This window comes from Brettanomyces bruxellensis, chromosome 8 (genome assembly GCF_011074885.1).
Source record: "Brettanomyces bruxellensis chromosome 8, complete sequence".
Taxonomy (NCBI): domain Eukaryota; kingdom Fungi; phylum Ascomycota; class Pichiomycetes; order Pichiales; family Pichiaceae; genus Brettanomyces; species Brettanomyces bruxellensis.
Window position 1 is genome coordinate 202,827 of NC_054689.1, and position 17,001 is coordinate 219,827.

General features: G+C 42.7%; 9 protein-coding genes across 9 annotated transcripts; 1 reads left to right on the plus strand and 8 right to left on the minus strand.

Annotated features, from left to right (window-relative positions):
* Positions 1-56: 56 nt before the first annotated feature.
* On the minus strand, positions 57-3,083 carry BRETT_000310 (uncharacterized protein; the record flags this gene model as incomplete). Its single annotated transcript, XM_041278879.1, has 1 exon — positions 57-3,083. One exon carries the CDS (start codon positions 3,081-3,083, stop codon positions 57-59), a length of 3,027 nt encoding a protein of 1,008 aa, XP_041137093.1.
* Positions 3,084-4,151: 1,068 nt separating this feature from the next.
* On the minus strand, positions 4,152-5,189 carry BRETT_000311 (uncharacterized protein; the record flags this gene model as incomplete). Its single annotated transcript, XM_041278880.1, has 1 exon — positions 4,152-5,189. The coding sequence occupies one exon, from the start codon at positions 5,187-5,189 to the stop codon at positions 4,152-4,154; it is 1,038 nt and encodes a 345-aa protein (XP_041137094.1).
* A 503-nt stretch (positions 5,190-5,692) lies between these two features.
* BRETT_000312 (uncharacterized protein) lies at positions 5,693-7,882 on the minus strand (the record flags this gene model as incomplete). Its single annotated transcript, XM_041278881.1, has 1 exon — positions 5,693-7,882. One exon carries the CDS (start codon positions 7,880-7,882, stop codon positions 5,693-5,695), a length of 2,190 nt encoding a protein of 729 aa, XP_041137095.1.
* A 686-nt stretch (positions 7,883-8,568) lies between these two features.
* On the plus strand, positions 8,569-9,114 carry BRETT_000313 (uncharacterized protein; the record flags this gene model as incomplete). The annotated part of the gene is made up of 1 exon (XM_041278882.1): positions 8,569-9,114. One exon carries the CDS (start codon positions 8,569-8,571, stop codon positions 9,112-9,114), a length of 546 nt encoding a protein of 181 aa, XP_041137096.1.
* Positions 9,115-9,260: 146 nt separating this feature from the next.
* On the minus strand, positions 9,261-10,529 carry SSN3 (cyclin-dependent protein kinase; the record flags this gene model as incomplete). The annotated part of the gene is made up of 1 exon (XM_041278883.1): positions 9,261-10,529. One exon carries the CDS (start codon positions 10,527-10,529, stop codon positions 9,261-9,263), a length of 1,269 nt encoding a protein of 422 aa, XP_041137097.1.
* A 731-nt stretch (positions 10,530-11,260) lies between these two features.
* On the minus strand, positions 11,261-11,955 carry BRETT_000315 (uncharacterized protein; the record flags this gene model as incomplete). Its single annotated transcript, XM_041278884.1, has 2 exons — positions 11,261-11,659; positions 11,683-11,955. 2 exons carry the CDS (start codon positions 11,953-11,955, stop codon positions 11,261-11,263), a joined length of 672 nt encoding a protein of 223 aa, XP_041137098.1.
* Positions 11,956-12,319: 364 nt separating this feature from the next.
* BRETT_000316 (uncharacterized protein) lies at positions 12,320-12,856 on the minus strand (the record flags this gene model as incomplete). The annotated part of the gene is made up of 1 exon (XM_041278885.1): positions 12,320-12,856. The coding sequence occupies one exon, from the start codon at positions 12,854-12,856 to the stop codon at positions 12,320-12,322; it is 537 nt and encodes a 178-aa protein (XP_041137099.1).
* Positions 12,857-13,280: 424 nt separating this feature from the next.
* On the minus strand, positions 13,281-13,967 carry BRETT_000317 (uncharacterized protein; the record flags this gene model as incomplete). The annotated part of the gene is made up of 1 exon (XM_041278886.1): positions 13,281-13,967. The coding sequence occupies one exon, from the start codon at positions 13,965-13,967 to the stop codon at positions 13,281-13,283; it is 687 nt and encodes a 228-aa protein (XP_041137100.1).
* A 1,783-nt stretch (positions 13,968-15,750) lies between these two features.
* Positions 15,751-16,368, minus strand: BRETT_000318 (uncharacterized protein; the record flags this gene model as incomplete). The annotated part of the gene is made up of 1 exon (XM_041278887.1): positions 15,751-16,368. The coding sequence occupies one exon, from the start codon at positions 16,366-16,368 to the stop codon at positions 15,751-15,753; it is 618 nt and encodes a 205-aa protein (XP_041137101.1).
* Positions 16,369-17,001: the final 633 nt, after the last annotated feature.

Below are 17,001 nucleotides of genomic sequence, written 5' to 3' on the forward strand. Positions count from 1 at the left end.
CACACCTACGTAGTAATATATATATAACGCAAACCTGTAGGCTGGATTGCCCGCCTCTAATCGTATCTCTTCTTGTGGAACCATCTGCTACCTAAAAGCTCGGCACCGCACTTCTCGGCAAGCCGGAACCAGGTCGCTGCCCTGGCGAGATCCCGCCTCTCTCCATTTAGCTTTTTGCTCGTCCACATCTTGCCAGCCTCACACATCGCATCCGTGTACCCAAGGCTTCCAGAAAGTTCGAAGAACTGCAACGCCTGCCGCCTGCTGACAGCACAGCCCCAGCCGTGCAGATACGCCTGGCCAATCTCGAAGTAGACAGAGGTCTGCGGCTCTTGCGGAGTTAGTGCACTGCCGGGCTGTGCCAGCTGTTTCAAGATCCTCTTTGGCGAAACCTCGAAGTTGTAGCTGGTGTCCGGAATGATGTTTGCCGAGTCGCATATCCAGAGAAAGGACTCTCTCTCCTGGATCGGAACCCCGTACCCGTACCGCAAGGAGAGCCCATACAAAAACATGGCCTCTATATTTCCCTGGGAAGCCGCGATCCGCAGCTGGTGAGTGGCCTCTCGGCTGTTTCCTGATTTCCGCAACGCGATGGCCATGGACACTCTGGATTCTGCCGTGAGAGCCGATGCCGGTTGCTGGAAGCTTCCAGAACGTGTACCTGTGTCCCGTGTATCGGCGGAAAAGCTGGTTTGCAACGCAGAGGGCGTATGAGGCGAGTTGGCCGAGAAGCTGCCGGAAATGCTGCTTCTTGCCGAGCCTGGAACTCCAACAGAGTTTCCCACCTGGCCCCTTGGGAAACACCCGGTATCCAGATGCAACGAATCACGGATCTTCCATATCGGCGACTCCTGCTGGGGCGGAAGTGGCTTTGTGGTGAAACTCGACGTGGACCTGATCCGGGCATGCGTGTGTGCCCGCAAGGGAGGAGACGAGGGGATGCTGATCGGAGCCAGCTTCTGTGGTGCCGGCTCTAACGGGGATGCTGAAGATACGGAGGTGGACGATGGTAGCGAGGCCGACTCCGTCGAGAGGCCGGACGAAGATGTGTTATTCCTTAAAACACGTTTTGCAGACGATGACGACGACGACGTCGACGACTTCCGGGTGGTGTTTGTGCTTTGCGTGATGTCACAGGAGGCTCTGAGTGGGTTGGGGGTGCTCTTTGTGGTATTGGACGAGGCCATTGTCTGCATCGAGCACTGCGTGGTGCTGGCTTTGACGAGCTCCCTGTAGGCATGAGTGTGGTGGCGATGGTGATGTTTGTGATGTTTGTAATCTGCTTCCTGATTTACTTTTTGCTGATTTTCATTTCCTTCATTTCCTTTCCATTCATTTTCATTTCCTTCATTCCCCTTCCCTTCATTCCTCTTCCCTTCATTCCCCTTCCATTCATTTCCCTTCTCCCCCCTTAGCTTCTTCAGACTCACCTGCCGCGGCAGTGGGACCTCCGGTCTTGGAGAAGACGGACAAACATCCCTGTTGCTGTTCCTGGAACAAACAGCCGGCTCCTGCACCTCAAGCGAGACACGACGCATGGATGCAGGCATGTGTTCGACCAATACTGGCCCGGAGTGCGTCGGCAATGCCGACAACGTGTCAAAATTCATCCCAGCAGGACTCCCGGTACCCGGTAGGGGTTCTGGGCCCGGCTGCTCGCAGTACTGGACGATCTCTCTCTGTCTCTTCGCATTTTTCAACACAGTCCGGGCCCTGAACTCGGCATCGCCACTCGAAAAAGACCGCGATCTCGACGGCGTCCTCATCATGGGAGGAGCAGGGTAGATTTCTGGGCGTTCTGTGGCCGAATGGACAGGGTAGCTGCCCAGTGGCATCCCCCAGTTCGAATCTGGCGATTCCTCATTTGTCACAGGACTTGGGGCCGTTGCATGGTAGAACCGGTGGTGGAAAGTTTTACTGAGAGGTGTTATAGACTGCATCGAGTCGTATGACTCCCTCACGGTAGTTGTATCGACCGGGTTCGAGAACGAATGAACGTGAACGTACATCTTCCTGGGTTTCTGGTGGGGAGTCACAGATGGATGCTGTAAAACGTCAGTCTTGACCACGTGGACCCCTGCGGCCTTCTTCATGGATATGCTCACAGCCTTGGACTTCCTCGGACTCACCTTCGGCGTCTCGCTGTCGAATCTGCTGCCGTCGATGGTCTCAATATCGTCCCTGCTGTCCACATTACCGTTCATCACTTCCACACTCCGGTAGCTGTGTCTCCAGCTTCTGTCTGTGCTCGAGCTGTAGCACGAGTCGGTCGACTCGACGTCTGCAGCGTTCTTTGCAACCGAATCTACGTCGCTGCTTCGATTCGACCCGCCTGCTGTAGAAAGACTGTCCATACTCGACTCGCTGAGTCGGAACGGGTGAACATGGATCGACTGCACGTCCTCCGCACTGTTATATATCGGCAGCTCGTTCTCCACTGTCCCTATCTTGTTCCCCATCGCCATTGCCGACCTTGCCGCACTGTCCTCGAGTTCCTTCTTTTTCAGAGATTCGAAAACTGGCCTCAGAGACCGAAACCGACTCGCAGGAATCGCTATAGCTCCCGCTGGAACACTCTCGCAGGCCGTCGATCGCCCGTCCGACCTCAGGTAAACACCCTTGCTCTGCCGGCTGCCCTTACTCTCCCTGCTGCCCTTACGAGAGAATGCACTCTCAGTTTCCGCCGTCAACTCGTCATCTTCTAATATCGGGCTGCTAATACGACCAGACCCTTCCTCATCTCCGTTTTCGTTCAAGCGAAGCTTCGACAATAAACTTCCAACCGTCGAAGTTGTCTCTGTTGATGTAATACTGGCCAAGCTCTGCCGGCTGCAGTTTCTGCTCTTGCTTCCAACCGTCAAGGTTGTTGGTGTGTAGTTTAAATTTGTGTTACTTGAATTTGCTCTTGACCTCATGCCTGAACTTATGCCCAAAGCAGATTCACCATCCACTTTTCTTTGCCTGCTGCTACCAGAGCGAGCCCCCGAGGTCCACTGCAACTTTGATGAAAATTCTAGATACTCGAGGGGTGAAACTTCGGCATACTGTTTGCCAGATCGCCGTGTACTTGTTGGTTTCTCCATGGCCACTACGTCACAGATATGCAATTGCCAACTATTTCACTCCTTTCGACTTCTGTCTTTGGCTTTCTGAACCCTTTAATGTTAGTTTAAGCTTATGTGATGCCGTTCAATAATCTCAACCAAAAGTACTGCTCTCCAGATATACCTCTCCACTGAGTTCATGCGATGAAGTAAATAAATCAACGGTGTGCGTACGCGCGTTAACGTGAAAAAAATAAATAAATAAAAAATAAAAAAACGGACAAAAAAAAATCCTCATGTAGGTAGAAAACATTGACACACTCACAATAGTAAAAAAATTAGCGCACATTGTCCTTGCCGATCTGTGGTACGTTGAAGGGGAGCAGTCAGTTACATCATTAGATCACGTATTGAATTTTAAGCATGCTATTGTTTTCCACATTTCGGCCCGCTTCTTTCTGAATGGACACGCCCGCTACTTCCTGAATGGAACACACCCTATTCTCGTTTGGTCAATGTACCCAACCAATTCCGAATGTGCTCTCACTCAAAATGGACTGTAGATTAATCTTAGAAAATGTACCATGTAAGAAAAAGCAATTTGTGTGTTGAGTCCAGCGGAATTTACAGATTACTCAGGGCCCTGAAATTTTCAGATGTGACTCAAGTATTTCTTTTATATTTTCTTTATTGCCGTCAGGTAATCTGCTTAAGCCTGAAATTGCAAGATTAATAATACACTCAATGACATTTTCATGCTGCTGTAAGTAGGAAAAAACTTACCGGTAGAGAAAATTCAAGAATGAACATCCACACATTCGGCTGAAACATACGCTTACTTCGCCTCAGCATATCGGAGAATGAACAGTTAGGAAGGGTCCGTAACAATGTAAGGATAGGCATTTGTCGGTTAAATTACACTGCACTCAATTACAGTACACCAGCATATTAGGCCGGCTTTTAGTGCATGTGATAAATACTTTAGAATGTTACAACTGGTATTTAAGGTCGTGCGCCAAAGACGAATATGCTAATGCCTGTTGCTGCAGTACCGTTTTTAACACCATTATTCTGCTGGAATATGTTTAAAGTGCATAATGGCAACTGTCAATCTAAAAACTGGATCTGGTAATGATCCTCTCTAGGAGGCCTCTCTTTGGGTAAAACAAACCTACCCTTCTTTTCCATAGTACTCATCTGCATAATATGAAGAATATTGCCCAAAATTGTCAACGTTGGTGCCGGAACCTTGTAGTAATTTGCTATTTTGACAACATTGGCTATGATCGTCCTGTATTCAGTATAGTTACCCTTTCTCACATCTACAAGCATCGAAGGTGGGTAGTAGACGCCACCTCCGCCTTTCAACATGTATGGAATAATGGAGTCCTCGATTACAACACCATCTGCTTTCGCTATTGCAATGACTTCCTTCATGGCTGGAATCACGAGACTGTCAGATCCACCGAAAAGATCCAAACGTCCAGAATCGACACCTGTAACTGCACAGGTGGTGTTCATGGCCGAGTTGTACACCAACTTCTTCCACCTGGTCTCCTTCACGTTGAAAGCATACCTCGCATCATTGTGCTCGTTGCCATAAAGTTCAACGAACCTTTTGCACCTCGCGATCTGCAACTCCTCCGGTAGGTTTTTATTGAGAAATGGACCAAATGTGACAAAATCAGGGCCCATCTGCTTAACAGTGTCTGTGTACAGCACTGCGCCGATCATGCTTACACCAGATATCAAGAAAGCTTTCGGAAACCTCTTGAAAAAAGGCTTGTCTATCCAAATGCCGTTCTGCAAGAGGACAAATGCCGTTTTTTCATCATAGCACTCAGCAGCTATATTTTCAATTGGCGACACATCGGGGATGTTTTTCATCGCAATTACAACGTAATCGAACGGACCGTGCTTCTTCATGGCCTCACCAGCCGTTTTTTCCACGTGATCAGGCTTGAATCCATCATTCTGACCGTAATCACATGAGTCGATCTTTAGACCTTTGGTCACCATCAGGTCATAATGTGATCTCACAACACATGTAACTGTGGATTTTCCGCTGCACGTGAGTGCGTAAGCGGCAATGCTTCCCACTGCACCCATTCCTATGAGAAGAACGTTATCTTTCCTCTCAGTCATTATATACTGTAATTGTATTATGCTCTATCTAGATCTAAACAGGAGGTGAGATACTTGAATAATAACTGCCGGGAATTTGCCCAAAGTGTTGCGTATGTAAATCTGATGTAAATGAACAACAACAAGCAAAAAAGGGGGCTTGAAAAGCACTTGAAATGAATACAGATGGAACAAATTGGCTCCCAATTGGTGTCTATCTACTTCTACAGAAATGGTGCCCCGTTGAAAAATTAAGTGGGATTATATACATGCAACAGACTGACTCAAATTCTGGAGCGCGGCCAGAGATTTACCCGACTCGGATTTCTATAGCCTACGTGTTTCTATTCTGGATTGCCGATTCGCGCACATTGGAGGCGTTCTCGGTAAAAATTTAAATTTACGCTCTAGGTACCAAAAGACTCATACTTGAGTAATCATCATATTAGCACGTTCATTATATCGGAATATTTATCAAGAATTACAATACGAAGCGTCCACATAAAAAAAAAAAAATTACGACATCAGGCAGCCAGATTCTGCGGTAGCCTTCCTGCATTAACCCGGTTGGCTTTCCCTCCTCCAGCTATTCCTCCCGTACTCCCACCAAGTACAGAATTGTCCGGCATCTCAGAATTAGTGTCAACCATAAGAAATACCGTCAAAAGAAGAATAAGAAGATGTAATCCGATGCAATAGAACACAAATAGCCATCTCGTGTACTGCGTGCTCAAAACCAACTTCGTAATGTGTACAAACACACGCTCAAATGGAGACATGCGTGAACTGATTCGCCGACTTTCCATTCTTCTAAAACGCTCGATCGGGTGAAGCTGCGTTTCATATGACTCCTTGTACCTGTCCTCCACGTCATCAACTTCCGGATCCAGGTCGTTTTCCGAGTCATTCTGGACTTGCCGGTACTCCATAAAGCGTATTTTCTCGTACAAGTCCTTGTTGTCCTCCTTCATTCGCTGAATCTCTCTTTTCAGCTCTACCACTTTGCTGAAATTCTTCTTATTCTCCTCCTCGAGCTCCTTATTCTTCTTCCTGAAGCGATCCCGCTGCCAGGCCAATATCGGCACTATCGAGCTATCCTGTTGGTCCGTCATTATTATTGATCCTGCCTTAGTTTCTCCCGCAATAGATCCTGCAATCGATCCTGCTGGTGATTTCCTTCCACTCTCACCTCCAGCAATCGATCCACCCGGTGCTATTGAAGAGATCATCGACATTGTATCCCATTTCTCATTGCTGGCTGCATCCTCTACAGACTCAAGATCCGCCTCTAGTTTCTTATTCAGACTTTCACTCTGTGCAAGATCCGCCTTCATTGCTTCAAGTTCATCCTCAGCGGCCTGTAGTTTTTTCAACAAACCGTTATTCTTCGTCCGATACTCGATAATCTCATTGTTGAGCTTCCGGTTCCGCTGGGCAATCACACTGTTAACATCTCCAGCACTCTTATCAGCGCCTGAATTGCTGCTTCCGGCAGCTTCATCTGCTTCATCTTCGTCACTCCCAAGCTCGATCTGCTTCAACACCTCTAGCTCACGCTTTATCTGCTCATAGTCATGCGTTTTATCTCGGTATTTCTTCAACTCATCCACTTCACCGGTCGCACGACCTAACTCCACCTTGCTGTTCTTCTGGATGCTTATTATCTTGCTCTCCAGCTCGTGTGCTCTTCTTCTTTCTGCATCCAAACGTGCCACCAAGATCGAATTCTCACTTTCCAACTCAGAAATACGATCATCAACCTTACTGTCCTTTTCGTTCTTTTTTGTCACCTTTGTGCTTGCAATCTCACGACGAAGCTCCTCGTTTCTCTTCTCCAACTCCAGCACTCTGAGCTTTGATCTCTCCGCATCTTGTGACACCATTTCAAGTTCAAGACTGTTGGCAGCCTTTTTCCTCATACTACTGCCTGTATTTCCACCCTCTTCACCCCCAGACGCATCTTTCTCTTCATTATCAGATAAATCAATCTCATCCAAGGCGTCACCTCGTTTCTGTAGCCTCAACTTGAGCATCTCCTCCTCAACTTTCATATCTTCAACTCTCTGCGTCATTTCTTTTAGCCTCCTTTCATAATCTGTCCGGGTAGTTTCCCAGTTTGTTGTCTTCTCCTCCAACATGGCATGCCACTCGGCATCCTTGGCTTCCAAGTCCTTCTCGAACGATTTCTGGCCATTCTCTTTCAGTTTAACGTTTTCCTGCTTTATCTGATCATAATCGGCGTATTTCACAAGCTTGTTTTCAAGCTGCTTGTTCTGCTCCCTCAAGTCGTCCAGTTCGTTTATCGAATTGACCGACTTCGAACTCATTTCAAGAAGAGGCCTTGGGTCTGGTGCCTCTGCTATAGACCTGTATATTTTGAAGAATGCTTGATCAACCGTCTTATTTTTTTTGGCCAAATCATCAATTGTCTGCTGGTAAATTTTTAAGAGCCCTTTGATCTCCGCCACTTTATCCTCGTCCGACAGTTTCTTAAAAGCTTTAGTTCTCTTCGCCAAGTTCCTCCGGCTAACCAATGAATCTTTTTGATAATCCTGAAATTTCAAGGCATTAGAATCCAAGTCTTTTTGCAAAGACGGTAGATCTGCTATGGACCACGATTTAAGTGCTTTCTCTAGTAGCTTTGTCATATCTGCCATGGAAACTGCTGCTGAATCAGAGCTTGGTAGCTCTTTTTTCTCATCCTCAGCACTCATGGTCGATGTATTAAATATTTATTCAGATGATTATATTGCTCAGGCCTGTTTTATGCTTTGTTCTTACTAAATGATGCTATGCTATTACTGATAATGACCTTTAACGAGTATTTCCACCCAGATATTTGTAATTCGTGTCTTGTCTGTCTGCTAAGATCTTATCGGTATAAAATTACCCTGTGAAGCATATAGAGGCAAAGAAGCAAAACAAAAAGGTGTAGCTCTGTATTACTCAATTGTCACAATGCACCAATTTTCAAAACTATGCAATCACCAGTGTTTGCTTTGATGAAAATGTATGCGTGGGAACAAAGTACCCGATTATGCACACAGAAATGATTGATAAGAGGTTGCCTTTGAAAACTCGCAATTCTCCAATTGAGCACGTAGTAAATTTTATTTTTTTGGAACTTTTTTTGGATTTGTACAGATGTCTAGTTTGAAATTGGCCATGACTCGAGGAAGATACGCTATATTCGGTATGCTTATTAACGATGATCAAAAATGAGAAAAAAAAAATGGGCATGCTGTTCATGACAGTTGAAGTTCACACAAAGTTCTTTAACATAATACATTGGAAAGTCCAGCAGATAGACACTAGTGTTCTAAAAACAATAGTTTTCCTGTAATTCCAATAATTTGGTTTGATTGGGAAATTTGTGGGGTTTTCTTTTAAAAAAGCATTCATGACACCTTCAGATCACCTCATCTTCATTGGTGGACCCTCTGGAACAGGGAAGACTACAATTGCAACACTTTTAGCCCAAAGGCTGAATGGACATTATATAGAAGGTGATGAATATCATCCAAAGGCTAACATAGATAAAATGGCCAATGGTATTCCGCTTACAGATGAAGATAGATGGCCATGGCTAAAAAAGCTCAATCAGGTTGCAGTTAGCAGCTTTTCGGATATGAAATTCGAGACTGATGAAAGGTATATCATAGTTTCATGTTCTTTACTGAAGAAGAAGTACAGGGATTTTATTCGCGAGCAAAATAGAGAATCGCCGATCTCTGTTAAGATGTTCATGCTATATGATGATTTTGACCAGATTTACATGCGGATGACCAATAGAAAAGGGCATTACATGAAGGCAGGGATGCTCAAATCTCAGTTTGCCGATTTGGAGCTTCCAAAAGATGATGAAGCTTCTGTTGGTGTGTTTAAGGTTTACTGCAAAAATAAAGACCCCAGCAAAATAGAGGCTGAGATTGTGCAGGCTTTGTGATGAATAACGATACATCTGGTTTCATTTATGACTCTTTCTTTTACTTTATATCAACAAAAATATATACTTTCAACTCGTATTGCGCTTGTATGTATTTGTAAAGGACTATACACGGGCCCGTTCTAGTCAGCACATCGTCTATTGCATTATCTGGCAATCCTCTTGGCCACATTACCGTTATACGCGGCAGAAGAATTAGAAATTCCCAGAGGAAATGGCCTCTTCATCCTATTCACTGCTCGCATATGCTGGTGATGCTCAAAAGCTTGCTTACCGCTGTTTCCAAGAATATCCGTGTCCTCCCTCTGAATTTTACGCTGTGGATATCTAAACTTGGACCCTTCAAATATATTTTCTGCAGGTTTCGGGTACTCCTTGAACCACGGATGATTCAATGCATCCAATGCATTTATACGCTTTGATGGATCATACTCTAGCAGCTGTGAAAGAAGTCTGAGGCAGTTCTGGTTGGATCCATTATTCGAGCGATACCAAGCTTTCAAGCTTGGAGGAAATAAGGTGAACCTCGTCAGTTGGGGATATTCAGGATAACTGTTCAAAGAGGGCCATTTGGAAAGTGTTGGTGTTCCCAGAATTTCAAGAATCTTTAGTAGCTGGTTTTCCTGAAATGGGACGTGCTTCTTGTTGTCGATCTTTGTCTCTTCACCCTTAAACAGGGGCCTAAGCGAGAGCAATTCGGCCAGTATACACCCGACAGCCCAGGTGTCTATTGCAGGTGTGTAGTCACGTGCCCCTAATAAAAGCTCTGGTGCACGATACCAGATCGTGACCACCACTTTATCACCAGTGTAGAGACCTTGGAGTGGATTATTAAACTTCCTTGCAAGACCCAAGTCTCCAATCTTGATTACTCCGTCACTAGTAACCATAATATTTGCCGGTTTGAGGTCCCTATGAAGGATCCAGTTCTGGTGAAGAAACGAAAGCCCTTGCATTATCTGATAGACTGCAGATTTCAACGTGATCTCCGGTATTGGACGAGGCTTCGGGTGTGAATGGTAGTGAATAATCTGAAGTAAGTCATACTCAGCGAACTCAAACACCATGTATATGCATTTCTTTTCCAGTATGATCTCCGAAAGCTTTGATATGTTTTTATGATTCAACTCTTTGCAGAGTGACATCTCCCTGATTGCACTCTGTGATATTCCTGTATAATGTGCCACCTCGTTGTCTTTCGAGTCTGTTTTGAATTTCTTGATTGCGTATAAATGATCTTTGAAATTCCCCAATTTGCCCTTTGCTTTGTAAACCTTTCCATATGTTCCAGCCGCTATGTATCCAAGAATTTCGTATCTCTCGGTCACAGACACTCTGCTCTCATCTTTTCGTTCTCTGTATGGTCGTATTGTAAAAAAATGGCTGGTTGCCATTCGCATGGGTTGCACCACCATCTTTTTTGTAATCTTGTATCTATAAGTACCTCGTTGTTACCAATTCTGTATCTTCTATTGGATATGTCGTGATGTCTATAAATGGATAGCAGTTCGCTCTTGTTGGACTAGGAAAGGAGTAAATGCAGAAAGTAAATTCTATCAAACACAAATGAAAGAAAATAGCAAATAAAACAAAAATAGCAACAGATTTTCTAGCAGATTGGACGGGTGTTGTTCCCTGTAATACACTTCTATGCTCCTTAAATGTTCCTGTTGTCAGCAATTGATGAACAAGCACATAAGCGGCCCGAGATCAGCGATCGTTTCCATTTTTATACCGTGCATTAAGAAAAAAAAAAAAAAAAAAATTTGAAATAAATTGATCGAATAGAAAAATTAAAGCAAGTCCAACAATCGGTACCGCGAACCGCAACCAGCCAGCCAGCCAAAGCCAATTAAAGGACTAGGCACATTTACAGTCAGACAGTACAAGAAGAAGAATGTACAGCTTAATTTCAATCGGTCCCTCAACTTGCTCAGTTAATACCACAAACAATTCAAGAAACTTCATTAAAAGCCAGCTTTATTAATATCAATATATACGCTATCGCCAAGTCATCATCGATCGTATCTTAGAAACTAGGCTGTGAAGGTCATAATCTGTAAACCTGCCAGCCAGGAAATTGTATGTGTTTACATGTAATCCAACATTTGGAATAACGAATCCGCGAGCAGTACGTAAGCATCGATTATTTGCGAGCACGAGGTTTGACGATGTTGTTTCTCTTAAATAAAGATGTGAATACCCGCACAATTGGACGTAAGCACCATCTATCAAACCATGGTGCTAATATAACACACAGAGGAATTCTAACCGGTAGAAATGCCTTTGTTAGAGCATATGAAGCTGCTCCGGCTGCCGCCATTTTGGCCTTGCTTTCGGCATCCATGTCCAAATTAATTAGTCCTCTCTTTATAGTATCCAGGCCTTTATCGTATTCTTCTTTCGGTAAATTTTCTGGAGAACGGTCCGATTTAAAGAACCAATACCACAGTAGAAGAAATGGAACAATAACTGCAAATTGCTGTAGTATCACTATGCTGAATCCAAAGCCAACCGGCCTAACATGATTTCTTTCATGAACGGTCTGAGAAATTTAGGTGTTTTAACATAGTATCTATTTCTCATTAGGCGTTCCTCTTTTAATGCATCTTCCGAATCTGAAAGTGTTGTAACCTTATGCTTGGTTGTTCGTGCCCCTGATCCGGATATATTTGGTTTCGGCTTCTTAGCCTTTGGTTGATATATTAAACGTGATGATCTAGTACTGTGGAATTGCCGAATTCTCCAATCATTGATTCTTAATTTTGAATATTTCGCTGGAAAGCTTCTCAGTGCAATGCTTGATTGTTTGCCAATACCAATTGTAAGAAGTCTAAGCATTATGAATGTGCTTGACTAAGGTGTGAGAAAAAAGGAATATCCGATCTAATAAATATTGAACAACCCCCTGTGTATTGATTTCAAACTGCAAGTAGATCACAAAATAACTTCCAAACTCGTATGATAATCCAGAAAGAGCAATTAAATACATTTATATCATGATTACAACTAGACACATGTCCAGGCCTTCAACCGAATCCCCGCTATTTTTTCATCAACTATTTTTTTAATATTTTTTTTCGCTCCACAAATACAGACAATGCTGAACTTCCACATACTCTACACCCCTGCAAAGAAAGTATAAATACCAAGATCACTCAATTCATATTTGATACAAATAAATAACTTTGATTACATTTCAACCTCAGGTCTTCACCGCTTTAAGATAGTTCTTTCTGTAAATGTTGTCCTCCGTTCCTGGAGTGCTGCGAAAATGTGCTTCCCACTTTGGTCTATCCTTAAATAACCTTAATGCTTTGATATACTTGGTGCTACTCAAAGTAAACCTATGAAATATTCCAGGCGGAAGAATCAATAAGTCATGCTTAAATATTTTGGCTCTTATCCAACGATCATTCGAGTCCCTGACATCAAAATAGCCTTCACCATCTAGAATGTATCTAATCTCTTCATCTTCATGAAGGTGTTCCTCAAAAAATTTGTCAAGTTGTTTCGATAATGCTTCTTTTCCACCGGGAAAAGTCTCTTCACTTAAACTGATAACATCTCTATTTTTGTAATTGCGTTCTTTTGCAATCTTGTTCACCCCCTCTTCAGTTTCCACGTGTCTGTAGAACACTCCTAGATCAGCTAGCTGCTTTTCAGTAACTACTTTCCCACTGTTATGATCTTCGGTATAAGGGAGATCGCTAGTCTCGTCATAATAGTAAAATTCTGCCATCTTTGTCCCTTGGAGGATGTATATTATTCCAAGACTTAAGTAAGTGATTTGGTGCGTAAGATTTAAAAGAGTATGATCGATTTTTTGGAAAGTTCTCCACTTTTATATATTCATTGATAAATAATTGTAGTAATCCCTCGCGAGCCACAGCGAAGAAAAATTAGTTTTGGGACATGTGCTCGCCAGAAACTCTCCCCACCAAATCTAGAGAGAGCCACATTTCAAAAAAAGTATCCTACAATAACTATTCGCCAAATGATGAATTCAAAGTTAACACTATTTAATGGTGGCAAACCAGGCATACAAAAGTACAGAACATAAAAAAAAAGTTTAAAAATCCAAAAAAAGTAAAAGAATAGGCAATCCTAAAGATCAATGTAATGTTGTCTCAATAAAGAGGGAATTCACCTCAGTAGCAACAAATTTAATATATCACCTTGAGGTGTTTCTTGACAACAGTCTTTAAAGATTCCCTAAGCATCTGAAGATCAGAAGATGAAACTGTTTTTACTGTGTGAAGATTTCCCAAGCCACGTCCCAACATGACAAGATCTGTAGAAAGTCTATTAACAGTAAGACCGGTAACTCTGCTCCAAAAAGAAAAGTTTATGCTATTTGTGCGATCGGACGCAACAGATCCCAATAGAAATGAATACAGGATGAGCTTGCGATGATCATTCATGAACTGGGAAATGGCATAACCATTTGAAGCAAGTCTGTCCAAAATTACCATATTGGCCAAAAACTGGTTCAACGACACTTTTGTGCGCTGAATCAGTTGGATCAGAAAACTGCATGTTCCAGTAGTTGCAACCATACAGTTGTTTCCGGATATTTGAGACACTCGGCGGTCAAATTCCTGGGATGAGATGCGTACTATCAGATTCATGAGAGTGGCTCTTTCCTGTTTCTCGATAGATGATACCTGAGAATTCGCCATTATTGAATAATTAAAATTGGAGTCCAACTCGAAGTCTGACTCATAATCCGAATCTGAATCCGGTGTTAAATCAGGAAGTAGCTCTGGAGTATTGGTCGCTTGATCAATGTCGCTCCTAACAAAATTTGTGCGATTGGACGCAGCTTTTTGATCGCAGAAAGTCTTTGACATGTTGCGTTAAAGCCAGCAAGTATCAAAGAGTGTGTGTAGATTCTGCGGTTCAATGGAACTCTGTAAATGAAATTAACTGTGTATATAAATTTATTGTTTTACCAGCGGTATTTGTACGATGGTATGAACGGCAAAAGATAACAATAATTTGTGGTAGCACCGAATTGTGGTATGTATTGTTCCCTTTCAGACTTAAAATAAAAATGATATGATTTTCAAAACTTCTGCCCCTTTACTGTTGTTATCAAGTAGAAGCTATGTGATAAGTGATTTCGCCCAAAGTTGAACCTCTCTAAATAATATTATAGGAGGCCATGATTGCACTCTTAATCCTTTTTTTTTCAAGTAACTCTATGCGTAATAATAATGATTGTATGAGATATAAAAGATAAATGCCAAAAATGTGACAGATACTAGTTGAACTGTGTATGCAGATGCGTGTGTTGAAAGGCCCTTCAAGGCTATTTCTCTTAATATATATAAAACAGTCTGTTTAATCTGAAGTCCGATGACTCGAATAAGATCCTCGACTAATCAACTTGTTTTTGCCGCCTACGGAAGTTCACGGTTTCCAGTGCAGGCGATCAACGCAAAAGCAAGCTAGAATAAAAGAAGATCAATATGGGAAAGTTATGGCAACCTAAAATGGATTGACAAAGGATTACACGATAACTTTATATGGTATCCAGTGCGATCAATATATTATACCCGTTATCAGTCAGACCCGGGGCAATGATAATAGAAGCAGCAGGAAAGCAAGCAACAGATGACCTGAGCGATGAGTAAAAAGAAGCAAAGATGACTAAGTATCAGAAAGGGGATAATTTAAAATTAAGAATCAAGAAAAAAAAATGAATGCAGGCGAATAACAAATATTGACTTTCCCATGAGAATTAGACGAAGCTCCTCAGAAGAGTCATAGAAAACAGAACAAAGCTTTCATGCCGCACAACGAGATGGAATAATTTCTTTAAAACGGCAACTCCCCGCGTTTACGACAAAGAGTTTCTCCGTCCGGAGCCTTACAGTTGTGCGTTGGAGCCGATGGGAAAGGGCATAAGTGTAAGGATGAGTCTACTTTTTTTAAAGCTGTGACGCACTAAACGGCATCTGGTAGAATATCATCTAAGTCTGTTTTGGGCCCCGGCCGAAATAACAATAGGAATCAGTAGTGGATCGCGGCTATTCAAGGCAAAAAAATAAAATAAAAAAGTGCCGTCCACAATGGAGGGTGACCTATGACTCAATTAATCTCGCCGTTAACTTCTATAACAATCGACCAAAGTGAGAAAAAATTTGAGAGTTCAAAAAAATTCAGAGCTTCTGCGGTCAGGGGGGAGTCAAGAAAAATTTTGGAGAGGAGAAGTACAAAAAAAAAAAATTTATGCGAAACCGAAAGTCAGTCTTAGACTCAGTACACCGCTATGACACATTCTGCCATTCGAGAAAAAAAAATTGTGGAATTTTGTAGGAAACTTGCAAGCCCAGCTTCTCGCGGCATTTAGACTCCAGGTGGGCTGTTACCCTTTTACTAAGCCACTTTCCGAACCACAGTAAGGGAGTAGACAGATAAAATAGTGTGGTGTTTCAAAAATACCAGACGATTGATTTGAACGCGCGTCTATAGTCGCGTCGTCTCGTCTGTACTTTCTACCTTACAACTACTCACCAAGTAAAAGTTACCAACCGTACTGTGCGGTTTTCATTCCAGATCTAAATGTAGCATTCTCTAACATTCTCATGTTTAAACCTGCATTTACAAAACTTCAGTAATGCCTGCTGCTCAATTGTCTTGCTTATTGAAGCTATAGCCAAACATAATGGCATCCACATAGCCTAAGCCTTTCAAATTGGCAGCCCGAGGAACCAATCCGATTCTTTGGAATCCCAAATCATCCCAGATCTTAACACTGGCCACATTAGTCTTGAAGACTAAATTAAACACACTGTAATCATAGCCCAACTTGGGAGCCATCTTGATATAGTTTCGGCCCATAGTCTTTCCTATTTTCCGGCCCCGAAGTTCTCTTGGAACTAAAAAGCCTGCATTGCATATGTGAGACGCTCTCCCAACATAATTGGGCTTGATGTAAAAGCATCCTAGGAATTTGTTTTCATTCATATCCCAATTTTCTTTCGATTTGACGTCACCTTCAACCATGACGGCAACAAAATGCGGAAAGTAATAATCTAAGAAACCCTGTCGATCCAATTTGTCCTGCTGCGGATATTCAGTACCTTCCTCAATCACATCATTCATGATTCCTTCTATTCGGCATATGAGTTCTTCAGAGGCCTCGCGATACGAATTGAATGGGAGAATTGTCACGTTAGTTCCATCTGGAAGCTTATCGTGAATTAGCTCTGTTATTTGAAAAGCTGAGGCACTGTTTCCACTCATTGTTTCGTCGACTGTTCTAATAATAATATCAATAATTTACGGGGTCCTATGCAGGGCAACACGACTCTTCAATACTTTAGAGTTCTAATTTTCTGGTGTTCCAATGCCAAAGCGTGATCTGATCTCTCATCCCTATATTTCACATTTTGTTTTTACACGTTGCTGTCGTGGGACTAAGAATAAAATATTTAGTGCTTGATTTTTAGCGGTTAATCAGCATTTTCCTCCTATTTTCTCTCGAAACCGTTTTCGTTATCTTCGCGACTGCTTAAACTGGAAATCTTCTGGCGCTTAAATCCTTCTCTTATCTCCTAAAGGCGGTCCATCGGATCTTCAACTATAAGGCATGCTGTCACTGTAGATCAAGAGGGCACAATTTTCTGTTTTTATCAAATACAGAATCTATTATTACATTTAACTCATAGAAGGGATCTCCCCCGATTTTCAGTTGTTATCTTGATTTTGCTGATTTCAGAACAGCCACGCTAAACAGAAAATGGACAACCCCTTAAAGATTTGAAACGGAAACACTTTTCATTGAGATTTCTCTTATTCTTCAAACTTGCTTGTATCTATGGTGCTTAAGATGACTGCCTAATGAGGATTAATACTAACAAATAGCTTACCCCTTTT